Source organism: Chelon labrosus (assembly GCF_963514085.1).
Source record: "Chelon labrosus genome assembly, chromosome: 15".
NCBI classification, from domain to species: domain Eukaryota; kingdom Metazoa; phylum Chordata; class Actinopteri; order Mugiliformes; family Mugilidae; genus Chelon; species Chelon labrosus.
This window is the reverse complement of record NC_140348.1, coordinates 7,670,042-7,697,408: the sequence shown is the minus strand read 5'-3', so window position 1 is coordinate 7,697,408 and position 27,367 is coordinate 7,670,042. Positions and strand designations below refer to the sequence as shown.

Below are 27,367 nucleotides of genomic sequence, written 5' to 3'. Positions count from 1 at the left end.
TATTCTTACAGTAGAAGTACTCCAAACTTTTTCATTGGGAAATTGTTGCAATTTTCTTTTAAGTAGGATACATGGGATTATATAAATAATCTAATAATGTATAAATAGTGTCAGTGGTGTGCAGTTACAATCCACATCGTCTCAGGATGCCTCACCCTCAGAACAAACCTTGAGCAGAACCCAGCTCATATGGAAGGGCCGATCTGCTTGAGGCCAGCCTGATAGAAAGAAATAAAAATAAACTGAAGGGTGGAAAAGAGAAGTGAGGAGAAGAGAACAGCAAAAGCATTCATGCAGCAAATAAACATTGTACAAACCAGAGTACATGATACTAGCTGATGCATGATACATGGTACATTGATAATGGATAGCACTTATAGTTTTAATTGTACTTAGCAAGGATATTGTGTGCTCCTGAAGTTGATGGTATAGGAATAAATAGAAGCACAGAGGCACACAAATACGCCAGTGACGATAGTAGTTATTGTACAGTTGAGTAAGTCCACCTGCCAGCTGCGCACATTGAGATTCAACGTGTACAATGTGGCCCCATTGACTTCATGCAGTGCATGCATGTCGCCAGCAGGGGGAGTGCACGCACAACTCTGTTCACCAAGTAAGGAAATAAAGAAATAAAAATATAACCTGTGGTTCCCGGATGTACAGTACTGCTGCACCTCCCCCTCCCCCTCCGCTTCTTCTCTCCACCCCTCCGCCACCGCCTGCTTGTCAAACCCGAACCTCCTCCTCCTCCGCTTACTGTCCCCTCCCAGCGGGTCTCCCTCCCTTTGCCACTGCAGTGAAAGCCTCGGTAAAGGAGAGAGAGAGACGGCGAAGAGAGCCTTGAAGCTGGGTGTAAAGACCAGGACGAGACCTCGCAGAGAAACCACCGCCGTGTTTGTTTGTTTTTTTCTAACTTGTATTTCTCGCCTCAGCTCGGCGGCCCCGCTGACTCCCGCAGTTGTACCTCTTTTCCGCTAAACATCGCCTGGATTTCATCATCCGACCTGCAAGATGGTAAGCAGCTCCTATTTTCAACCGACTGGTAAACACACCAGTAGGCAGGCCCGCGTTTGAATGTGTCGAATAATGTGGCGTTTTGACAGGTTGTTTTTTCTTTTGTTTTGTTTTATTCGTAGTGAGCGGCTCTCTTCTTGTTTTGTAACAGTCGACAGCGCAGAGCTGTTGCGAGAAGGAAACGCTTTTCTCACCCACTTTTGACTCCCCCACCCCCCCGCCGCGCTCTCTGTGCAATACCCCAGGGCTGACAGTAGCCTGCAGCCTGTGGCCCACATATTTCTTATCCCTTCTCGGCGCAGCGCTGCACTCTTATTAGCAACGAGGCCTGTGCAAATTAGTTTTCGTGACAAAAATACGCGCGTATTAGGCCCTGGCTGGCGACTAATTGTGACACATTTTACGCACCAGGCAGGGGGAAATGAAGCCACCGCTCGTGTTACCGTCTTTGCTCGCACAGTGGCTCTGCGATAGACGACATTTATTTACCCCTGTATGTTTTCTTGTTAGCATGGCGCTGCCGTGCTGGTAGTTGCAACATTGATTCGTCCGAGCTCGTAAGCTTTAAAGAATAGACCGAGGCTACGTTTGTGTCTATTTACAGCCGCTGTAGAGGAGGCTGCCATAGCAGGCCACGGGATTGCTACTGACACACACACACAAAGCACATTTACAAACGTTGACGGGCCGCTTATTAACACGGGGACGTACAGAGTAGAGACTATGTGCAAAGTAAAAGAGGAACACAGTGAAATGAGGACACAGAAGAAACACAGCGTGATCAATAGCAAACGAGCTCTGCATCCCGATAAAAGAGTCTGAAGATAAAAGATGAGCCTTAAGATTGGTTTTAAATATCAATTGGTGCCAGCAGCTGAGGATGCTCCATCACCTTTGGTTTTTGAGTGGATGCGTGGGATGCAGAGCAGTGATTGGTCAGATCTGCTGACCAATCACTGCAGCTGGAGTGGACCTGGCCATGGGCAGTAGCATCCAGGCACGGATCCATATTTCTATCAAGGATCAAAGTTGTGGTTCCGTGTACTGGATTCGTACTGGACCATAGATTGAGCACACCTCCACGGCTATTTATACAATTTCTGATCAATTATTCATTGTTAGCCTGACTGATTGTTATTGCACAAAATTGGCAGTAACAGCCATGTCTGCAGGTGCCTGTTTAGAATCTGTCCAGGGAGGATTGATTTGCCATTTTCTTATTGCTGTGAAAAGAAAAATTGAAATTTTCATTACCAAATCATTTGTGGAACAGCTACAGTTGGTTGACCATTTGTTGTGGCAACTTTATTTGGTTTGGGTTTAGCAAACTTTGGTTTGCTCAGGTGAATATTGGATAATGATCTTTGTTTAAGTTTGGTCTGAAAAGCAACAAGAAATGTCAACTAGGAAGACTGTTATTTTAAATGTTTGTTATATTTTTAATCTGAAAAACATAGAGCCTAGTCATAAGTCTTCGTCAGCATTATTGATGAGCAAAATTAAAAAGCTTTCCTCTTGGAAGAGCTCTTATTTTAACCTCTGAAAAATGAATATAGGCATAATATTTCTTCATATTCGACAATGATTATATACCAACAGTCCTTATAATGTGTAAAGTAATTAGCATTGTTATGGCTGATGCTAATCTCTGAAGGGTCTAGCTACGGTTCATTCTGCACATAATTTTCATAAAATCAGGTTTAAAAAAAATTAAATACAAACACGTCACTCTCACACAAAGTAAGAGCAGCCCCAGTTATCTGAATCTGAATCTTCCACACATGACACTCCATTAAAAGGCAGTAGTGACAGCGGCTTCTGTACTTTCTTATAATATGAACATGTTATCCCAAGCTTGTTCCATTTCCCCTGCAGCAGTCTCGGCTCTCTGCCACAGGGTAGAAACTCTTGTCATACAGACAGTGTGCCAACTTATGGTACGTCACAATGTATTCTTCTCAGCTGCAGCTTTTTGTTGGGGGCAGGGACACACAGTTGCTTAAGCATGTAGTGGAGTGATCTGACGCTAAGGGGACCATATGCTGCCCAGCAATCAAGCGCCACCCACATAAGGACCGAGCCGTAGCTAATGTAAAAGAGATAAAAGCCACAGCGAACCACCAGCAGAAGTGATGATCAACACTACATGATCCATGCTGCACTTCCAACCAGCCCACTCAATCTGGATTTATTCTCCTCACTGGCCGGTGCATCTCTGCAATCACCGACACAGGCTTGAACTCAAGTCAGTTTCATCAGTAAACATTTATTTGTCTTGTATGTCAGCCTGTGTGCCCAGTGAATAGGATAGTATCATTCAAATGGTATGTTATGGATTAGGTTGCCTCTGTTATCGCTGGTTGGATCTAGGGCTGCTATATTGGTTATTTTCTGTGTAGTAAATAGTCCTTCTGTAACCACTGATCAAGAAGAACGTGCAAACATGAATGTCTATTCTAGAAACGTGTTTATTACTAAATACTGTCACTAATTACGAAAGACTGAGTATGATTTAAATTCAGTGACAGTGCTGATTGCAATTGGAAATGCCAATGTATTATTTATCTGCAAAAGTTTGCTTACACTCACTTAAAGCGAAACGTTAATGGGAATCTACATTGTTTACGTTAACAGGTCCATATGTGCAAACACAAACTGCTTATAAATGGCCTGGAAGGCAGCTTTGCCACACTAGCCATTAGTATCTGCTACAGAGAGTCTGTGTTCTGAAAAGCAACAGACGAGGACGCAACTATGACTCCAAGGCACTGACCGCCAACCATCAGACAAAAATCACTGAAATAGACCAAATACTGGGTTTTGAGGTTAAAAAGCCAGCAAATTATCTCTTCTGAAGGTAATTAATCATCATCCATTGTTGGTGTTGTCAGGTCGTTGCAGCCCAGAGTGAAGCAAGGTGTTTAGGGGATATAATGCACGAGATACATTTCAGTAGTGCCCAAAAGTAAAAGGTAAAAGGTAAAACATTTTGGGGTTTGGCAGTAGGACAAATGTATGAACTTTTGGTGAGAAGCACAACCTAGCTATGGAACCAACAATATGCTTTTTTTCTGCCTTGGTCTGTTACCTGCAGCATCTTGTATACTCTGAAGAAAAAAATTAAATGTTCTTCATTGGAAGAAACGTCAAAAATCCAGGATTGGTCAGCACAAATGTCTTGCAAGTAACATAAGTAATATGTTTAGAAAAACTTTTGAAAAGAATTGTTTTATCAAACACTAGTTTTATATTGCAGTCTACTGCTGCGTGTAGTGATTTGGCAAAAAGCCTTTTTAATATCATTGTGCCCTCAAGCATCTTTTAATTGACTGGCGTTGATACTGTTGTCAACACATTGTCTTCCTCTTGCATGAATCCTCATTGTAGTGCTGTTGCGTTGGTTTACTTGGTGCCAAAATGATAAACTATTCTAAATTAATCACCCAGTAATAATTCTGAGTAGATTTCAATCATGAAGTTGATCCCAGATCTAATTATGTGTGCTACTTTGTAAATTGAATCATTGTAAACCCAAGGTTCATTTTAACTTTTACTGCATGAAACTTTTAATGGCCTTTGGCTGTTACTTTTGCCATGTGAAACAAAATCACTGATCAGTTAACCAACTTAATCAATTAGAAATGATCTATAGTTGCAGAAGTTTAAGTTGTTGGGTAAAAATGGAGGAAATGTTTTTCGTGTTCTCAACACTTGGCAATTACAGTGTGGCTCCATCACCGCTAGGTTAATTCATAAGAAGATTTAGGCATTGTTAGTTTACACAGCATTATGAGGCCTTCAAAGCCCTTTGTAGACAAGCCCAAGCCAGGGATAGAAATGGCTGAGAGGATTAGCCCTGCTGGAGTTCCTTCAGGCAGCTGAGATTTTGGTAATTATTTTCATATTTGCACTTGACTCCTAAATCTGGTACAGATCCTCCACACACACTCAGAAACACACACATACCCACATAGAAGGCATATGCATCCTTACAAAGGAAAATTCAAACACTCCGACCAAGGCGATATTACAAAACAAGATTAAAAAGGTGGAAGAGAAGGAAAGTATCAGAATGCCAAAGACAAAGATGACAAACTCGAATCAGTTCATTTTAATACCCGTCTATGTAACTGAGGAGTAGTTGTTTTAGTGATATTGCGCCGTCAGCTGGCTATTGGCCTGGGTTTTGCCTGCTGTTCAAAGCTGGACTGAAAAATGGAAGGGTGAAATCTATTTAAAGACCAGTCTGAAAGCACAGCTCAACGCTCTGCTGCGACTCCGGAGGGTGCAGTGTGTTTATCATAAAGCTCGGCTATATGGAAGGTTCTGTACTTACAGATACATGTGTTTGTGTGGAGGAGGGGAGTCGTGTGATCCCTGAACCAACCAAGCAAACTAAGCAGAGGGAAAGCATGCAACAAATAAACTGACTTGAACCCACACGCAGCACAAATGTGTTACTAGCTTGCATTGTGTTCATAAGTAAGTAAAACATGCCAAGCGCACGCATGTGTTTAGAAGGAATGTTTTAATTGATTTCCCATGTGCATGCACATACCAGAGTTATTTGCATTTTAGATGGCCTCCTGGTTTATGACAAGCAGTTACTTTACCCCTCCCAAGTTTTTAGATCACTAGCAGACAATATTATTTGTACATTTGTATCCAACCAACAGTGTAAAACAGCATTAAAAAAAAGAGACGAGCAGGAAGACCAGACATTAGAGAATAGATAGTGTTTATATTTGCTTAAAAATTAATTATCTTTCAACATTTGATCAACTTTTTGTTAATAGACTAATAGTTTTAGCAGCACGGTGCGTAATTTCTGTAATTGCTGACATTTATTAGTAAATGAGTGTCATAAGTGTTGATTTGAAATATGATCACCGAGTGCTTTGGAAACTGGGTGGCCAAATGAAAGCCTGTGCCAGCATGGGTAATTATATCATCTGCTTGTGGCACTGTCTGCTGAAAGCAACACTGAGAAGCTGACTGGGGCATTTGGCCTAAAGAAAAATAATTAATGTAATGTCATTTTTTAAAGTTAAAGATTAGACCATAAATAAACACATATTCAGCTCTGAAACTGGTTTTTGAGGTTGATACTGGTGTTTGTGCATATGATTAAATTAACGTAGAGAACAGGATCCAGTGTGTCCCTCATCAAGCCTTTTGACAATATTTCAGGCACCACAGATAGAGTTCAGATGATGGCGTATGCCTCTGCTCTGTTCTTGCCTTTTTGCCTGTTAGTCACTGCATGGTTTATTCGTTTTTAGAATTTGTTCAAGCCACCACTTACATGTTCTTGGTTGCACTATAGTAAGGGAACAAATGTGCAGTGGCCTAAACGTTGGCTAAGCAGGCTGTTTGCCAAAAGTTTGCTTGTTCAATCAACCCGTTTGGAAAGGGAACTGAATGAGTAGCACTTGTCACTGCCTCATGTCATGGCTGTGCTGCAGACTAAAGATTAAACCCCCAAACTGCACATAAGACTTTAGTTCTGCTAAAAACATGTCCACTATATCATTAGAATTAGTTGGATATGAGTTTAAGACTTGCTATGATAATAATGTTTAGATGGAAGGTTTTGGCCTTTTAATTACGATAAATTAGAAATGTAACTCGACAGATTTACAGTAAGATAAGTATACGTTCTCATGTCCTGCTGAAGCCCCATTCCCTTCGGGTCTGCCGCCCCTTGCTCTGCTCCCCAGTGTTTCATGTTGTGACTGGGTCCTGCCGGTCTATAATTAGTCAGGTTTTGGGGTCGGCCACTGCGTTGCCACTGAACCAGCCTCGATGCCAGACTCTTCATTATGCAAAACGTGTTTTGTGTGCTAAGGCCTAATTGATTCTGAATGAAGCATGAATTATTGATGACCCAACACGAGTCTTTCTCTTTCTGCCTCTATTCCTCTCGTGTTTGCAAGATGCTTTATTTGCTCCATACATCCCTGTTTCCTGTTTTGTATTTTTATAATCATTCCATCTGGTATGCTTCCTTAGCATCTTAGCATCTAAAGAGGCAATTCCGCAAGAGCTGCATGGAGTGGTTTATTACAGAATACATATCAGCATTTACTCCTCACGCCATGTTGAGAACACAAGTTATCTAAGGCCGTAGTTAGTAAACCTGTAATCCACAAAACTAAATCTGCTTTGCTGTAAGTCTGCTTACCTCCAGAGACCCTACAGCGAGCTCTTAACTGAGAGTAGATGTCAGGGATGTCATCAAAAGACACACCCAACTCCACTTTATCCACCATCTTGTTAACAAGCCTTTTCTTTAGTTGCTTCAAAGACATGTAGAGATTATCTTCATTGGCACATTGTGCTTTAAAAAGCAGCATCCTCCTGGATTGTGTGGTAATAGTTCATTGTTTTTGTACAAAAACATATGATGCATATTTTGGAGGGATTTCGAATTGTCTTTCGTAGTTGTTAGTTATTGACATTGAATACTGACTTCTGTCCTTGACAGCGCACACTGACTATTTATCTAAAAATAAAACAGTATTTCTAGTTTTTAAAGCTGTTAGTTTTTGATGAAAGTGCAGTTGTGACTGAGTGTGTAGAAGTGACACCAAATCTTTATTTCCTGAACATTGCCATGAACCCTGAATAACCATGGAAGATCAGACAAAGAAAAGTCTCAAATAGCAGGGCGGGTAAGCATTGAGAGTGTGTCCTTGAACTTGTGGACACGGCTTCATGGCTGTCACTATGAAATCCAGGTGTGTCCAAGTGTAGTACAAGTCTGTGTAACGTTACAGTGCTATGCTGCAAACAAAAGGACTTTTCCTCATGGGGATCAATAAAGTATCACATTGTCACTATTACTGAGCCACACAGGCAATGGGACACCCGGTAATGGTGGAGTCATGCGCTACGCATTGAACTACACTGGAATCCAATCTCTAAACTGGCAGTGCCCAGCCACTCTCGACTTGTTTCAGAGAGGAAAGCCATGTACATGTCAGCCTTTGATCGCTGCACTAGCGGCTGACTTCACTCTCCTGATAGGGTGTCAAATGCTAAGGCGCTCTCCTGGCTAATCCTGTGTCACCTCTTTCTCCTCACTGCTCTTAAAATACCACAACTTCTGTGAGGTAAGTCTGCTGCTACACGGCAGCACAATGATAAGCCTGTAGATGACATAACTTGGGTCTCAACCACACTTCTCTGGATTTAATGCCAAAGTCCATCTGTTTGTATCCCCCTAACATTTCACCCGTAACTTAATTTCTCTGCTGTTTTTTTACAATGACAAATGGGATTCTTTTTTTTTTCTACTTTTTTTAATAGCATTATTTAAAGCTTGGGCTAAAACAAAGACTTCCGACTTTGGATACAAACATGATCCCCCTTGTCTCGTGCTGCCTTCAAATGGAAGTCATGAGCTCCACGCGATGACATTGGAAGTCGTGTATGCAAAATGATTGACCTTCATGTGGTGCCATTATTTGTAAGTCACGACAACGCAACTGTTGGTGTTCAGAATCCACCGAGGCTAACAGTTTAGCAAGCTAAGACTGGATGACTTAATGTAGGAAATGAAAAGGCTTAACGAAAGGAAGAGGACGTTGAGAATACCAACATTTTCCTTAGACAAGTTGCAGTGAAAACTCGATATGACTAAACTACAAAATGGTAACTTATAACCCATTTCCAAAATCTCTCTAAACGTAACAACTTGGGAACTCAAACCTCACCAAAAATAGTCATTTGACAAGGTCTTAATAACATGAGAGAGTTCATGTGGTCTGAATTTGTGATCACGGTAAACACGACCCAATTTAAAGGCAGCATTCAACTCGGACAATCCTTGAATAAAAACCTTATATTTGACTTCCCTGTTTGGACAGTTACAAAAATCTGACTTTCAAATCTTGTTACATCTGAAAAGACAGTTTAGGTAAGTTGTTTGCATTCATTTGAAAGACACTAAAGTGAGTAGCTGGTTTTCTAAACTGCATGTCGTCCATCTTCGGACTTGCTGGAAGTTTAAACTGAGCTGCGTGTCCAGTTTGTTAACCACAGTCTGAGCTGGCATTCCTCAGTGCAGCTGCGGGACGATTCCAATCGATTGCTCGCTGGCCCAGGGCACTTCTCTCTCTCTCTCTCTCTCTCTCTCTCTCTCTCTCTCTCTCTCTCTCTCTCTCTCTCTCTCTCTCTCAGCTGTAGGATCCCCATCCCATCTGACCCACCTCCCTGCAACAGGGATCCTCATTGGCTCCCATGTGAGTGTTCAGCATCACTCTGCCAGCGATCAGATACAAGCTCAGTGAACACTGCAGCGTGGGATAAGACAGGATTCGGATGTGACTGCTGATATGAGCCAATAGCACATACATTGCTGTGCAGAATTTTGACAATTATCTAGTTTTACTTTGGAAAAACTGGGAATCACAGAAGACAAAAGTTAAGTCATGCATTAAGAGCTTTGGGTGTTTTGTTTCGGGAAAAGCCACATTCATGTCAACCACAGCACCGTGAAGATAACCAGAAGATAATGACTGTGTGCACTACACTACATTTCAGCGTCGGTACACGTTGTACTGAACATATCCATTTAAGATCCAATCAATCTCTTATATTGAACAGTGTAGTCTCTAGGGCCCACAGGCCAAGCCATTCCTCTTACTTCATTCTGTTGATTGAAGACCTGTTTCAGTTCTCTCTTTCTTTCCATCAGCTCATTGTATGATACAGTGGAATTCTACTTACGATGAGCCATTATCTCTAAATGCAAGCATATTTGAATGTTGTGTTGTATTATTACTGTCACTGGGAAAATGTGTGGTATGAAAATCAACCCTGTGCTCACCCCATATCACCAGGCCCTATTGTCTGTTGTGTCCTAGAAGGTGCCATTGTTTGTTTAATAAATGAGGAAACAACTTTGAGTTCTGTAGAAAACCGGCTATTAGCGGTCCACGGCCACATTTAGTAGGGGGAGACCTGCATGCTTTACATAAGAGGAGAGTATTCACCTCTTGAGAAACAAAGCAAGTCTGTTTTCAGTGTTTCAGTTGTAGATGTGGTAGCTTTCTTTGCATTCTTATTTACTAAGGGTGGTGTTGGTGATTTGGGTTGCTTTCTTCTGCAACAGTTGAAGCTTTTTTTGGCAGGTGCATGCCTCTTGTCACACGGTCTGTAATGAGAGTTGTAGTGTGAATAGCAGTGCTAACTGTGTGACTGTTAAATACAGAAATGAAAATAAAATGATGCCTCACTGTAGATTTAAAATATTTGTATGAACTTGTAGATACGGTTGTTTTTCAAAATAGAAATTTCAAATTGGTCCTGGTTAAAGTCAAGCAAGAACTGTAGCCATAACATCAAGAAGCTTTGTTTTATACATGCAGCTGGTGTTGCTTTTACTTCATGAATACATAATTAATTATGAACATTATTGGTATTTTAATGATATCCCCCAAGGGGCAGAAAATTAGCTTCTCTATATGCATGTGTACAGTATATTGGATGTATTTTCACTTGATGTATGTGGTATGTGAGAATATAACTAACAATTTACATCACACATCATTTGTCACCCTGACAAATTCAACATCTGGTTGTATTTTCCCAAATGGAATATCACAGCAGTAAAGTTTAGCTTTTCACAAAATTATGCACCTCAGTGCCACAAGAGGTGTGTTTCAGAAAGTGTCAGGACTGATGGGTTCCTGTTTGACATTTTCAGCCATGCACGGCTGTAGTCGAGAGGGATTTCAATCACAGTCGGCGTATTTTTAATAAATTCAACACATGTAATTGGTTGCTGGTTAAACTCCACATGTATTGCGCGTAATTTTAGGTTCCTCCTGCTTTAACATGATGGCTGCATTTCTAACTCAAACTGTCTTCTTTCTTTAGGGAAATGAAGCCAGTTACCCCCTGGAGATGTGCTCACATTGTAAGTAGTTTCATCCTTGATTCAAACTAAAGACAATTGTTAAATGCATGGTGAATATTAATGATTTGTGTTATAATATGCTACCTGCTGTACTTAGAAAGTGCCACATTTGATGTCTGCCTAGTAGACATGTTTGAGCTCCTGAGTTTTGAGGAGGAGGAGAGCTGATGATGTGACTCACATTTCTTCCTTGTTGGCCTCCTGCACCTTCCCTACCTGCTGATACATCAACACAATATCTCAGCCTTGTGTTGCTGAAAACTCCCCAGAGATGCAGATTTCTCGTCGGCTCTCTCTGGTGCAAGTGGCACATTTTAGACTGGGAGGTTGTTAAGAACAAGAAGGGTATGTTTAATGAGCACTGAGACTGTGACGGCTCCCTCTGTAGTGTAGGTGTGCTTCGGGGATTGTGTCGCTGTTTAGATCGAACTTAAGAGTTATAGATGTAGCAGAAAAATATCTCGATCAAACGGTGCAGCAAAGAAAGTGAGTCTCAGAGTTGTGGGTGGAGACAAACATGCTGAGGATTTAAAGTTACACCAGAGTCATAACTATAAGCAGTAATTTTCATGTATATTTTACTAGAGTTACTGTACTACTTATAGTTTTGAGACCATTTGAGATGCTAGCTCCCCAACAAAGGCACACATACACACAAACATACTCTCAGTGACACTTCTTGTTAGAGTGAGTGGCGCTGCTGTGGCTGGTCCCTGGTCCATACTTAGATTGTACTACTGTAACATCATGGGGGACAGGACCTTGGCCTGCCAGGCCCTCCAGGCATTCCTTCCCCAGGATTATGCCACTGCAGTGAGGGGAGGTGGATTTGGATGATGCGTGACCCTGAACTGAACCCGTCAAGGACCTCTGCATTCAGTCTAGGATATTTACAGCTTCCATTTCTCTGTCCATTTCTTTCTCGCTTCTTTGTAGCTACCACTTCACCCCAGTGTTTTTGTCTTTCTACCATCTCAGCTCTATTTTCTATTGAGTAGACATGAAATAAAACTGTATCGAATATCCCAGTTTATACAGGCAGACAGTTGAGAGGAATTACAAGACTAATGGTGCAACAACACAGGTATATATTGAATGCATTTATATCATTTAGAGATACTCCTCATCAGATATTCTCAGTTCGTCTACCTCTGACTCTCAGTTTCTCTTTCCTTGATTTTTTTTCTTCTCTCTCTTCGTCTTTCTTTGGCCGTCTCTCTTACCCTTCACCAGCAGAGCAGCTGTTCAGCTCATCAAGTGCTTGGACAGCCAGGCACTAGCTGTGAACAAATTAGCTCTGGCCTGCTGGTCAGAGAAATATATCCTGCTGCACCTAACTGCCCTCAATGAGACATGAACCAGCAACGTCCACTCACCTGTACCTGCCAACAGTCACACAACTCTATGGATGTTCACACATCAACATGAGGAACTTCTCTGTGTATCACCTTGATTAGATGGATTGTGAAATCAGGTCACTTTTCTAGGCTGGAGGATGAATTTTTGAAAGGCCTGTACCCTCTTATCAGAGCAGTGTCTCACCACTGCCGGCTTAATCGTGCTTAGATCAGGCAAAATTTAATGGCCTACTTGTAAAAGCGTGCATAATTACACACACAAACCGCAGATATGCACACCTCCACACGCACACATCTTGTGCAGTACACACTTTTCTAAAGTGCATGCACGCACCCACTCTGTTCCGCCACTCTGTTCACCCCACACACACACACGCACGCACTCACACAACCCCCTCACCACATCATGCTCTCAGAGAAATGCAACAGAGAGCCTGAAACCATCGCAGGTCTGTCTGCAGCCGCCCAAAATAAACGGCGGGCAGCTTGCTGGAGTTCCATGTTGCTAGGGGTTTCCCTGAAGGCAGGAGCCAGAGCCACTGTTGGGGGTGGGGTGGAGGGTTGAGTTGGGGGTTTTCTGATGACGGCATGGCTATAAATACACGCCGTCAATGCTCTGTCCTGCTTCGTCTTCGGTTTGGTTCATGCAGGCGAGCTGTACATTATCAGAGCGGCCAGAGCAATCAGCCTAATGCACAGAGAGCTGGATCCCTCCTCTGTAGTACTCACTCTCTGCTCTGTAGCCTCCTCTTACCAGTGGCCTAAATGAGATAAGGCTGAGGGAGCGTGAGAGAGAGAAGGTGTGTGTTTTTGTACACGAGCCTCTTTATTTAGTTCCAGAAATGGCCCGGTTTTGAAATCCACAGGTACACCAGAATCTGTTCTGTGCCCACCTGATGTGGCTGCATTTAACTGGCTCTTCTGGTTGAGGTTTAGAATTAGGCACAATGAAACTGAACTGCAGGATGTGCAGCGATGTAACGATTTTTAGGTGTAAGGTAGTAAATAGAAAACACAATGCAAGCTTATCCAGATAGATTTAGTTTTGCTATTCCATCACACTGGCTGGCTAATTTCCCATGAATGTTCAGAATTAATCCAGAAGAGACTCATCTCGAAAAAATGTGACTTGTGCTCTTTATAATGCAGTGAATTGTGTCTCTTTGTTTGACCTTCTCTAACTGTTCAAATTAGTCTTTCAAATTCTCTGTCTCGTGTTTTATATCTGCAGGATCAAGCTGAGTTAACACTTACGACTTTATAAAGTTACAGAGAAGCCACAGACGACAGTTTAAGCAGACCCCTTTATGAAACTCAAGATAACCTGATTTGCGTTTTTTGCTTCAGTGATTATAGTCTGTGGGTTTCTTTTTCAGCTTGTTTCCTCTTGTCTTGCAGTATATTCCCTGGATACCACACCCTCATTGGCTGAGCACAACCCCGTTATGCTAATTGGCACAGTATCATGTGTCAAACTCATGTAATTACTGAGCTGTGCATGTAACCTTCTCATGTTTGCCCACACTTGCACTTTATCTCGCGCGCTCGGTGGAGCTTCATGCTGCCGGGTCGATCAAGGCTGTCATTTTCAGCAACCCGCCAACTGTATTTTTGCTCCGTGGCCTCGCTCCCCTCCCCTGTCTGCCTCAGTTCAGGTTAGCCGTGTTAATGGAGTCACATGTCTCCATTAATGTGCAGGGTGAGCCGTCTGAGGCCTGAGCATGCTTAAGAGGACACATTCATTAATGACATTCTGGGAACATTGCGATTTATAATTAAACAAAAATGGGGAGGAGAACCCAGTTGCACTTAGCAGATTTCTTTTATTCACACAGCTGTGTTGTGGTTTAGTGGTTAACTTTAGCTAGCTGACTGTTATCTTTTCATGGTGTCAAGCAGAACAGTTAGTGTGTGATCAGAGATGCTGCCTAAATGATTGATTTGCACCTGGTATTGCTTTTGGGACTGACTGAACTTGCAATTTCTGCTGTAGCTCAGTTAGTTAGAAATAGAATTGTCTCATTGAGTCATCATCTGAACTACCAGATGACTTGTAATATGCAGCATAAGATTGTAAGCTTACTATTTGGCACACAAACACACACGTTAAGACAACAAGAACAGCACGGGAGGCCATGCAAGACGAGCAATGTGCCACAGTGGAGAACGAGCACCATTTGGCTAACCACTGCCGTATCATTTTTTTGTTAATTGATGCTTATGCGAGAGTCTCCAGTGTGCAGTCAGAGGCTGATGATATCTACATATGCATGTCTCTTTATGCATACACCTCATGAACAATTGTTTGAACGTACCTCATTCCTTCGTCTCTCTGTGTGTGTGTGTGGGCTACTTTGGGGGGCTAACGGGTTCCAGTTGCCTAGTAACACAGTTAAGGGAGAATACCGCGTTTATGAAAGTGTGTGTGTTTGGTGCGCTGTGGTGGAGTATATGAGATTATCATAATCATCTCACAGTTACATTGGGTCTCCCTCAGAGCGGCTCATTAGCATAGCAGTGTGAGGAGCCTCTGCGACTATGCAGACCTCACAGAAACCATTTCTTTCACATTGGAACTTTTTTTTTTTTTTTTTTTAAATAGTTTCTCATCAAGTGGTGTATTATTATAGAGTTTTATATTATTACATCAAGCTCCTGAATCATCTCGCACTCATAAAAAAATGTGATTACAGATTATAAGATGATCTAGTCCATCCCCCATCAGATAATATCTGGAGCTTTGCTATAACTTTATTCATATTCTAACATTTAGACTGACAGAGGTGTGCATTTGAGTGTTAGTTTGCCACATCGCCCACATCCTCGCATCGGTTTTGGCCCGATGCTGGGGTTAAAAACATACTGATCTAATCTTTCTCTGTGAGCAGGATCCATCTTGCAGTTTATAAACTCGAAATTTATCCAGCTGCACCTAACTGCCCTCAGTGAGACATGAACCAGCAGAGTCTTAACGCCCACTCACTTATACCTGCCCTCAGTCACACAGCTCTGTGGATGTCCACACATCAACAACCTTTCCCTGTGTATCACCTTGATTATCTTGCAGTTTAAACTTGCCTATTTTAAACCTTTAAACATCCAGTCCCTCAACAACTTCCTGTTTTTCTTTTTGAAGGGGCAAAATATGTTATGTTATCTGAATTGCTTTATCTACAGCTGTAATTCTTGACGCAGTCTATGATTGCGTGTACAGGTGTTATTGCTCACATACTTTATCTCTATAGCGTCTTTCAGTTTTTTTTATTTTGGGACTCTGTTGTTGGCCTTGAAAGCAAACATTGGCTCATTTGTAGCTTATTTATTAGGCACTTTTTCATACATGCGCCACATTTTGGCTGCTGTAAAGAAGGAGCAGGGTGGTCTAAGGCTACAGCACTCATAAGAGTTTGCATAAGAGCATGAGATAAGGATAGCTGAATCAGGGAACTTTATCCGTTTATTGACTACTAAAGCTCCAGGTACGACACACTTGATACAGTGACATACGGACAGAATGTCACACGTTTTAGAAATAACCATATGTTGGATAAGTCAGTTAAACTAAGTGCTGTAGTGAATGTACCGTCTTAATCATACGTTTTATTTGGCCCAGCTGGTGGCCTCATGTGTCTGCGATGTTGGCAGACATGAGACTTGTCGGTTTGAGACTGAGAAGGGGACTCGGAATGCTGTTATCCTTACTAGCATGAATAATACATGTACCTGCTCACTTGGCAGCCCCTGACAACAAGAAGGGATCTGGGCACAGCGCTCAGGTGTTCCCTGCTCAGCGGCAGCACCAAAGTTTGTTGTGTGTTGTAAATGTCACAGCAGGTTTTCATCTGTGCTGCACCGTATCCTACTGACCCAACTGTGTAGCACTAAAAGGAACTTGACATGGACTGTGACATGGGGTTGCTTTGAAAGATTAACATCTGCCGTTTGGCTCACACTTTGACCTTAGGACCTGGGAATAATGAATATGTATATACTTTATTTAGCAGACTACAACTAATACTTTTCTTTATTCATTTTGTCTAGAAAATATCCAACAATACTAAACCATTCCCATCATATCGGCTTATCTTCCAGTGTAGCCAAATGTGTAAAGTTTATTACCAAAACTATTAGTCCACTACTTGTTTAAGCTCTTAATATTTGCTGGTGCTTGTGCTTTTTCTACCACAATACATGCAGTGTAGGACATTATGTCATCATCTTAGTCCTGGTTGCATCTTCACAATATTGTGTCTGCGCAGTCCTGATTGCAGCACAGCTACTCCACATGAATTCGATGATTTTATTACACTTTGTAGCACCTGGCTACATTTATTTGCACATTAATGAGGGAACGTTGATTTTCTGTCACACAAATCTGATACAGATCTGAACCTGTTAGCTTGAAGTAATACACACACACTGGTATGAAAAATCTATTATAATTAACAAACAAATTAGCTGAATTAGTAGGAATTTTGCATACTAATAACTTAATTAAACCATGTGTTAAATGTCTGTTTGCATATTACTGCTAGTAATATGGCCATACCTGTTCTATTTTTGATCATTGTGGGACATTTGAGTGTATTTAAGGGGACATAGCATGCAATTCATCCTTTTTGAGCTTTTTCTACATTTAGTGGGGTGTGTGGCATGTCTGCCAGCTCAGGGAAGCTGATACAAACCCATGCAGCCAGTTTGTTATGAGTGGTCTGAGAGTGAAAATGTGTGATTCAGCGAGCTGTTTCAAATTTGACTCACTGGTGACGTAGATGAGTTGCTCTGAACATAAGTCCGCCCCTGAGGCCTGTCCCTGCACGGCTTTAGACCACCCCTCCTTCTCTTGTACACAGGTAGCGACGACGCTAGCGAAGCCGCATTTCGTTTCAGCAAGCATCGAATACATATGGACAATGAAGCAGTCCTGGTATGTAAGCTGCTCTGTGCTTGACTGTAAAGGCTCACGGGCATCTTTACACCGAAACCCAGCCTCAGGAGAAACGAGCAAAGTGGCAATACTCAGCGTACATTTACTGGAAAATCTGCTTTTCGTGACTGATAACTGACATATAGACATGTAGCGTAGCTGTCTATAAACTGTACTAAGTAAAAATCATGTTGGTTGCGTACTAGCAAACAGTGGCTCAAAGTAGCATTAAGTTCTCCAGACATTCAGAAACTTCTTGTTCAAACCTTTATTGTCGAACTTCCACCTAACTCCTGGCTAATTTAAAACAAGAAATGGGCAAAGAGGTGCATCATGAGTGCAACTGAGTCTGCTGGGGGACTCTTAGGCAGACAACTAAGATACAACTATTATGCATGAGTGTTACATTAAAATATTGTCATGAATGGAGAAATTGCCTACAGAGAACAACTCTATTTCTTTTAGTTTTTTGTTTTTTACCAGGCTGTGAATATTTCTGCTGTAAAGTTGGACATTTTAATATGGAGGTCTGTTTGATGATTGTCCTAGAGGGTCTTTTTTTCTGTCAGACCTTTAATCTACACTTTAATCTTTAATCTAGTAAATTTAAGTATATTAGCATATTTAATTTTCAGCCTTTTGAGCCACACAGTCTCAGTTGAGTTCTCCATATTCAAAGACCTGAGTTACCTGAGACCCTTCTTCTCTTATTGAACAGAATGTGTGATATCTACAGGGAAGTGTATCAAGAGGAGGCGGAGTCCTAAATCACATTTATCTAGAAAAAGACGTGTGACAAGCTGTCTTGAACATGGCTTTGATTTACCATTGTAAACCCAGCATGGTGATTATCTGTAGCTTTGATAGCCCTTGCACAGGCTAAACCGTTATGAGCCAAGCTGGTGTCATCTGCTGTGAACAGGAAACAGGAGGCTGCTGATAAGGAAGTGTTTTGTGTCAGGACAGCCGTGTGCTCGGCTCTGATAACTCATGCCTAGTGGACACAGACACCCGGTGGTATATATCAGATTTTGAATGTGTTTGTGTGTAGATTTATCTTGTCGGGAACCAAAAAACAAACATGCGACGGCTCATCAGGAATAATTCTACTTTATATTTGCAAATATCATGGAAATGAGATGCATTGATTATATACCCAAGTCCTCTGTTTGCTTCTGATGCACAGGCCAAAAAGTATTATTATTCCACAGGTCAAAAGGGGCTTTTACATCACAAATTCAATTCACCAGGGGCTTGAACAACACACACACAATTAACTGGTGTTTGATGTTAAGAACCAGGGCGCTTGAAGCTGGAACAAGTGATTTTATTTTGCCATTTTAGCTTAAAAATGCTGAAATTAATCAAATACTTCCATTAAATTCTCTGCCTACACTCTAATCAATTGGACAGCTTTGCATTGTGCCATAGTATAATAATAGTCTTTTGTGACATGGAATTGTACGTAATATCGCTTCTCTTATCCTCCTCCTTTAATGACTAGAGTTTACAAGATACAGTAATGTTACCGTACAGTTCGGTGTTTTTTTTTTTTTTTATTGCACCTGTGAGCCAATCAAATTTGTTATCAAGTGACTTGCTGTTTGTTGTATCGTCGACATAGAAAAAAACAAAGAAACACTAACTATCCCGTGGAGGAGCATGACATCATGGCTTTTTCTGTGCCTGAGGCCATAAAAGTGCATGAATGCAGTCTAGATGAGTTTTTATTGAACACAGTGATAATTCACATGCTTCAGGAAACGATAAAGGAGCAGCCCCGAGCTGAAAAATAAAGTGAAATGTCAAAAATTGCTGTTCCTCTAATGGCCAATTGAGGCTATCCCTGTAGACCCCCATATTAAAAAGTTCAGCTTTCCAGCAGAATTAATAATAATAATAATAATAATAATAATACATTTTATTTATAGGCTTTCAAAACACCCAAGGTCACTGTACAGGTAAAACAGGGTTTAAAACACATAACAGACATCAAAAGCATTTAACAAACTATAAGACACTAAAAGATATGATAAAAAGATAAAAGATTTGGTTTAAAAAAATAAAAATCTGGAGAGAGTGACAGTCAAGGAGGGTATGATTGGAGAAAAAGGTGGGTTTTGAGATGGGATTTGGAAATTGCCAAAGTGTCAATGTTGCAGATGTTGGGTGGAAGGGAATTCCAGAGGCGGGGGGCGGAACGGCTGAATGCTCCGGACCCCATGGTGGTCATGCGGGCAGGAGGGATGGTGAGGCTGATGGATGAAGATGATCTAAGAGTCCGGCTGGGTTCTGTCAGATAAGGAGGGGCGAGGTTGTGGATGGCCTTGAATGTTAAGAGCAGGATTTAAACATGCTACAGTCCTAAAGCTTCATGTCACTTGTAGCCTAAACAGATAGCTCTATTCACATGCAACCTGTTTACTCATTTTTGAGTTAACCAAGATTGAGGCGGAGTCGGACGCCCCCAAGACAGCAATCCAATCATCAGCAATCCCATGGGTAATGTCATTTGGGTTTGTCCATCTTTATATACAGTATAAATGGGGCAGATTCCTACCCACACCTTAGTTATACAGTGACTACTGTACAAGTTATATTCATGACAACATCAACATGAGTCTGCCGCTGTGGTCATGTCCATCCCAACTTTCTCTTTCTCAGTCTGTCTTTCTCACACTCATTCCTCCCCTACTCCCCCTCCACACTCTCACTCTGATTAGTCATCGAGCTGATGTAGCACTGCATGTTGGAGCATTGAAACCCAAAACACAACCCACATCCCGTTTCTCTCTCTCTTCTCTTTTCTTCTCTCTCTCCCTCTCTCTCCCTTTACATCTCATAGTGAGAAGCATTACAATGGGATGACACCCTGTTGCTTCAGTTTTGTTCTTTTCAACCAAATGCTGACTGTAGAAACAGTTGACAACATAAAGTAAATATGTCTCTGAACGCTAGTGGATAGATGCATCATTTCCTCAAAAGGTGTTCCCTTATTTCATGTTTTGATAATGGTGGTGGAGAAAACTGTCCTGTAGGTGAGCATTTGTTGTTTGCTCAGGGGTTTTCTTTAATTAGCTACTTGTTAATGAATTCATGATTACTTGTCACCATCAGAAGAAATCTGAGCCTGCATATATCTAAACACAACCTTCTTGTTATTTCTACCAAAAGTTTTTGTACAGTACATCTGATATGGTGTAAACATTATAGCTCTGACTTAACGTTACGTTTCTTTGTCCACTCTTTTATAGTTAAAATCATAATTCTTATCTTATCTGAGCTGTCTCTTCTCATAAAGTCTATAAATGATAAACCTGATCTGAACTGGAATGAACTAGCCTCATAAATTTGTCACACCTTTCCATTGTTATTCTGTTAGCATTGAGTAAATATTAATAGGTGGACTGTATCATTTAGCACCCCAGATTAAAGCGGGTGAAGTAGTAGTTTGTGGTTGGCCAGTGTGATCACGTGACCGTGTGTGAATGAGCTTATATAGTAATTGACAACTGGCTTTGTTATTGCTTCTGGATTACTCCTTGCTGTTGTTCAGTATATTGGCCAGTGTGTTGAGGCTATTTCTGATGGCAGGAGAGCGACACATTCAGACCTTGTCTGATACAAAGACACCAGCAAAGACAACAAATGACAACAACAGAGACTGTGAGTTTGCAGAGGTTATGCACTGGAATTCCTCCACTCTGTTCTGCCCAGCTCTGATTTCTCTGCCTTTCTCCTTTAGATTTTAGATTTTAGTTTTACAGTAGTATGGTCAGAGCAGTTAGAGTCAGTTTCATGTGGTGCCTGAAATGGGAGCTTTTTTAGATTGTTGTACCTATTTCAGGTCTCACTGGAGAAGAGCTGAACAAAATGTACTGTGGTTTACTGCTGGTCTGAGGTTTGGAACGGTTAGCTCAGTCTTGTGAAGGCCGGAAGTGGTGCCCTTGACCTAGTTGCACGTGGTGGCTACTAAAATTTATGACTACAGTTTATGTAGGTGTTAGTATTACATATTTTGCATAAATATCCTCTGGTGTATGTGATTTAAAAAAATCTATGTTGTGGTAATGTTGCCTCAGGTAAACTGCACTGAATTTTTTCTCTTCCTCATGTCCTAGTATAGAGTTGGGCATCTGACCTCATTTTGTGTAAGATTTGTATAAGAATTCTCCAAGTCTAGAAGATGGAGAAGAATATCATCTGAATGTCTACAGAAATGTCTCATCCAGATCTTCTGTTTCTCTTTTGTTTTCTCTTTGTCCAGTCGATGCTGATGAGATTAAGAGGCTAGGGAAGAGGTTTAAGAAACTCGACCTAGATAACTCTGGCTCACTCAGTGTGGAGGAGTTCATGTCTCTGCCGGAGCTGCAACAGAACCCACTTGTGCAGAGGGTTATCGACATATTTGACACGGACGGGAACGGCGAGGTGGACTTTAAAGGTATGCAATAAGCCCTGCTGGTGTGAGTAACTACGTGCTTGATTTTACAGCTTTATTCTGGTTGTTTAAGAACAGCTGCTTCAGAGCAGTTTACAGCAGTCACTGTAGACATGACCTTAAAGGGACAATGTCCTGTATCAGACAACAGGTACCACACCTGTAGAGCCAACAGGAATGACCTTCTACAAGAGACCATCACCAAAAAAGGCAACATCAAAGAGGGAACATGCTGCAAATCCAGTTTTGTCAATTTGGCTATTTCCTTTCAGCCCTATGTAAATCAGCAGCATGAAAGCATCCTAATATACAGGATGGCCTACAATGCAAAACTGGAATTGACTAGTGTAAGGACTTGAGTTGAAACCGGTCAGTGGAGCTGAAAATGCTAACAAAATACGTGCAGCTAATGTTTGTAGCAGCCAATGCTAACTATTGTAACAAAGTTTGGGAGTGTAAGGTCAATAGGTCGGCCACAGCTAACGCTGTAAGAACCTGACCCCCCTAAAGTGTACCACATGCAGCATGTGTGTCTGACCCCTGCTCCGAGTGTGGTCTTTACTACTTGTGTGTGTTCAAATGGATTGGACAAACACAGTTTACCCAAGAATGATGAATATTGGGGGGAAAAGCATTTTGAAAGAATATGTTAAAGATAGTCTTGGTCTTAGATAAGGCCTTTATATATAAGCATTTATCAATATACATTACAAAGACACAGCCTTGTTTGGCCATGAATCCACACCACTCATTATTGCTTTCCTCTCTTCTCACAGAGTTTATCGAGGGAGTCTCACAGTTCAGTGTCAAGGGCGACAAAGAACAGAAGCTTCGATGTAAGTAAAGCTGCTGCTTCATTAAAACCACTTAGCCAAGGGTAGCACTGCTAATTCAACGTCTCTGATCCCCAATCGCATCTGTTTGTTTTGCTGCCTTGGGACTTAAACCACGGAGGACTTTGTCTCTTGTGTTTGTGTCACCTTAAAGTAAAGAAATAAATAAACCCCACTAGGGAAACCATGGTAAATGCTGTTTACCTTTTGGCTCACCTGTTAGTGGCTGATAAAAGTGAGATTTTCTTTTTTGTTTTTCCTAGCCATGCTAATTTAAATGTCCCCCCTATGTCTGCCTTAAGCATGAAGCTAATCAGCTTCTTATGAAACAAGAGGGACTGGCATTAAGCTGATATTCATTTGCTTTTAGGGTAACCTGTGTGTCTGGAAGCCAAACAAGAGCATGATTAAAAACTAATCTTGGCTACTGGAGTTAACAGTGATCAACAGAGACAAAGTTTAAGAAAAGGTTAAAACTTTATCTATAGGCATATACACAGGAAGAAAAATAATAAACTTAAGGGACACGCAGTTGGAAGATACCAGTTTGAGCTAATCTTAACTTCAGGCTGGCACCATTGATGTAGTTGATTGACATATGACAGAGTTTCCCAAATTACCACAAGGAACCACAGTCCAAAACTTTGGTTTCTACCACCAAATTAACTATCCTCATAGTGATAGGGTGTTGTGTAAACCAACATGGAGTGGTAGAAGTGGAGTTGACTACTTCCTTTTCAAATATATGACTAGAAGAGCTTGCTCTGTCCATACATCAGCAATGTGTTTATATTCTGATTGTTTTATCTGGAATCATTTGGCATGGCAAATCTACAAGAGGGCAACCAAAACCCGGCACTTCCACTCATTTTTACCCCCGCTTCTTTTCCTCCCTCCCTCACCACAGTCGCTTTCAGAATCTATGACATGGACAAGGATGGCTACATCTCCAACGGCGAGCTCTTCCAGGTGCTGAAGATGATGGTAGGCAACAATCTGAAGGACACGCAGCTCCAGCAGATCGTGGACAAGACCATTATCAATGCAGACAAGGATGGAGACGGCAGGATATCCTTCGAAGAGTTCTGTGCAGTAAGTCAGAGGCCTCCTGGGGTATTTTGGGGTGGTGGCATTTCTGCTGATGCAGCCTGTTGTGGTTTAGGCAAATGTCAAAGGGGCAGAAAACTCTGGAAACACAAGCTTTTCTTTTTTCTTGGGCTTGACAGCATTGGGTTTCAGTTTCATGCTTCCTGTTGAAATCCAGTGTAAAGGACTGTAAACACATATGTAGGAGGATCTGTGTCATCCAGAAGTCCTAAGGTCTGACTGATAAGACTTATCTGGTTTGTAAAAGCATTGATGTTGAGAATACTTTGCTAATATATGACTGCACTGCTGTCACACTGATTTATAAACTGCTAACATAATGGAGATAGAAATGACATTGGTCAAATAATCTAACTTTAGATCAAAGAGGCAAATAAAGTTCTTTCAACACAGTAAGTGCTCTACTATTGAAAAGTATGATCCACTAAAGTGTCTCTAGTTGACACTCTAGTTGCTTCCACTGGAAGCAGCTCTGCTCGGAGACACTTTCAGACAAGAATGGCTCCATTTCTAACTCTGACAGACATAAGGCCTACATTTGACAGCTGGATCTCCAGAGCCTTGAACTAAAATGGCTCTGAGCCCTTGTGGGAAGGTATTTTCAGGCTGGTGTAGCGAGAGAATATTGGATTCCGTTTTTAACAAAGCAGTGCACTTAAAGGTTCAAGGAATAGACAATGTGACAGTGTGTCTCTTTGTAGCTGTACCAGATTGATTACTGCGGAGTAGAAAAACAAGACGGCAAAGAGTGTAAAAATAACAAGATAATTATAAAAATAGATTTAGCTTGAAGGTTGGGAGGAGTAAAACAGATTTTTACTCCTCTCCGATGCTACTTCAAGATTTCAGCACATAGTAGTGCTTTGTTATTGTTTGTAGCGCTTCACTGTTGTGACTTAATGGGACACCTAATTGAACATCTTTTGCTGCATTAATATGGATGCTAATAATAAGAACAACAGCTCAATTATAGTAAACATGTCTGAAGTAGCCACCATCAGAATAAGAGGGATAAGCTGTTCAAAGGGGAACTATTAGTGACTAATAACCATGTGAACCATTGATCTGATCATTTTTCTCTGTTGGAATAAACACATTGTCCGTTACATGTTTGCCCCACATGGTCCAGGTCATTGTATGAGGGTCTGTAACAACCAGATACTTGCCTGAACTGGAGGAATCCGTTTTGATCTTGTTTTGTTTCCCCCAAATGGTACTCTAACGTTGGACAAAGACTCCAGTTTCTAGTTGTAGAATACTTTTAATTAACTTCCGTATAAACAGTTCAGTTGGTATCTCTAGTTGGAATGAATTTAAACAGGTTGAAGAAATACTGTCCACGTAGCCTCCAGCGTCATCTGTGTGGAGAGCAACTGTTCTCAGTAACTGGAGACTGAGTGTCTTTTCCCTCTCTCTCACTCTTCAGGTGGTCGGCGGTCTCGATATACACAAAAAGATGGTGGTGGACGTGTGAGCGCTCTCTGCTTGCTGAATCCCCCCTTTGTCCTCAACACTCGCTTTCTCCACCATCTCTGAAGATCTGCTCAAGACGTCCGGCAAAACGCTCTCTGTGTAACTCTATGGAAGTATTCTCTCTCTCTCTCTGTCTTTCTCTCTCTTTCTCTCTCTCTCTCTTCTCTCTCTCTGTGAAGCCACTTTTTCTTTCTAAAACCACAGGCCTCGTGAAGCCAACTTTGAAGTGTTATTGAACTGTAAATCCTCTCAATAACCTGGTCGTAGCACTTTAAGAGACTGAAGGACATCTATTTGTCATTTGCAAGAGCATCTCCGGTTTTGGATGAGGGGGGAGAAAGGGGGGGAAAGAGGGAGCAGTGAAGAGGCTGGTTGGCTTGTTCATATTTCATCCTTTTTTTTTTTTTTTTTTTTGTTAATTGTTATTTTTGATATTTATTTTTTGTTCTTGTCTTTTATAAAGAAGAAAAAATACAAGTATATCTGTGGTTGTCTCGTGAGGGGAAGTGTGTTGTGTATTCAACACTTGACTTGCAGTACAACTAGAAAATAGGGTATGAAGTGCCAACCAGAACATATCCACAAACCAGTCCAAGTTATTACCTGTCATCAGCGCAGTCATCCATGCCGGACTAACTGGCTTGCGACACTTCCAGCTGCACGTGCGCGTCACATTTAGATGCGAAGCAAAATTTTCAGATTTCTTTTTGTTCTCCGTTTTCGCTTACAGTTTGGACAGACCAGTGAAGCTTCCAGTCACTCTTAGCAAAAGCAACTTTTTCTTTTTTGTAATAGTTTTATTTATACGTAAGAATGTGTTTATATTGTTGGAGATTATCCTTGTTTCCTGTCATGAAACTATAGGTAGATACATTAATGCCAAGAAAATGTCTTTCCAAAATAATTTGTGGCTGCAAACAGATACACGGTTTACTCTCGACGAAGCATTTTGCATTTAACAGTGTGCATCCATAAGACAATCTCCAATGCAAAGAACAGCTCTGCACTCACACTCACTAATGAACTATAGTGGAATCACTAGTATTTCAAGACTTTTATTTAATGTTAGGAACAGAGGGTGAATAATGGTGAGATTATACACTGAGACTTATCTGCAGGCAGCGTTTTTGTAACCAATATGTGTATATTAGGTAATCAATGTGTGCTCATCTTATTTAACAGCGAGCAGGGACGGCTTGGCCTCTGCTTAACGTGAGCCCTTCTCAATACGTCTCGGTGCAGCACAGGACGGGTCAGAGTTTTTCTTCAACACTTAAAATCTTAACATGTTGGCATGATCAGTGTGCAATGGGGTAGACTGTATATTGTAGTTTTGTTTTGTTTTGTTTTGAAACGTGTACATTTCAAAAGTTGGCTTCTTCTCCCACTTCTTTTTTTTTTTTCTGTCACAATCACCTCATTTTCTCCCCCCTCCCGCCCACTAATACAAACTGGGAGAAAAAAATCAAATACCTAAATTCAACCAAATTTTAATTTCCAAAGGGGAAAATGCTTCCTACTATAGAAACAGCATTGGGATTTTGTTTTGCTTTGGAGGCCGACTGCTGGTCTGAACAGGAGTTCTCAGTCAGAGATGTGAATCTGGAGTGCTCTATCGTCCCCTATCCCAAAGCTCTGCACGGCTTGGGCCTCCCTGTGCTTGCATGACATGGAAGTATATTATTTTTTTTTTGTTGTGCATGTAGATCAATTTTTTGAAATAATCCTCTTGTTTACACATGGATGGTGATGTTAATATATTTAAGAATTTAATGGTATACAATATGGATGTTGCCAAACTTTGGTAAATGTACACATATTATGAGAGGTAATCCAAATGAAATGAACTACATGTAACTTTTTTGTATTTTACCCGGGTCAGCGAGATGCTTCGATTCCAGTAAAAGTTGCATATCTGATCCTGTCTCAAACTGCCACACACTGTACTCAGCTTAAAGGGGAAATTTGATGTTTGTTTTTTTTTGTTTTGTTTTTTTTCTTTCTTTCTTTTGTATATAAGTATTTGTTAAATGCAGTTCTGGCTCTCTGTTCTCTGTATAGTTCAGACCGCGCTTTAGTTTGTAAGTGCTACTTTTTCTCTGAGGGACATGGGTTCTTTTTAGTTTGTGTGGGGATATCTGAAAAGATTTAAGTTTGAGAACCTTTTTTTTTTTCCTTTTTCTGCATGCTGCATCTTATGCTGTGGGACTGTTGGAAACTTGATACTGTATGAAAATTAAATAAAATTTAAATAAACTTTGAAATGTTGAAAGTAATGTTCTTTTT

The 27,367-nt window shown here is 41.1% G+C and overlaps 1 protein-coding gene across 1 annotated transcript; it reads left to right on the top strand.

Moving 5' to 3' along the window:
• The first annotated feature begins 767 nt into the window (after positions 1-767).
• On the top strand, positions 768-27,353 carry ppp3r1a (protein phosphatase 3, regulatory subunit B, alpha a). Its single transcript, XM_084561862.1, has 6 exons — positions 768-1,017; positions 10,903-10,942; positions 21,495-21,671; positions 22,445-22,504; positions 23,409-23,593; positions 25,035-27,353. The coding sequence occupies exons 1-6, from the start codon at positions 1,015-1,017 to the stop codon at positions 25,080-25,082; spliced, it is 513 nt and encodes a 170-aa protein (XP_084417988.1). The 5' UTR covers positions 768-1,014; the 3' UTR covers positions 25,083-27,353.
• Positions 27,354-27,367: the final 14 nt, after the last annotated feature.

Bases quoted from the DNA above. Each gene is read 5' to 3' on its own strand.
- ppp3r1a (XM_084561862.1), top strand. The intron at 21,672-22,444 runs GTATGCAATAAG...CTCTTCTCACAG, and splicing joins CGGCGAGGTGGACTTTAAAG to AGTTTATCGAGGGAGTCTCA. The intron at 22,505-23,408 runs GTAAGTAAAGCT...CCCTCACCACAG, and splicing joins CAAAGAACAGAAGCTTCGAT to TCGCTTTCAGAATCTATGAC.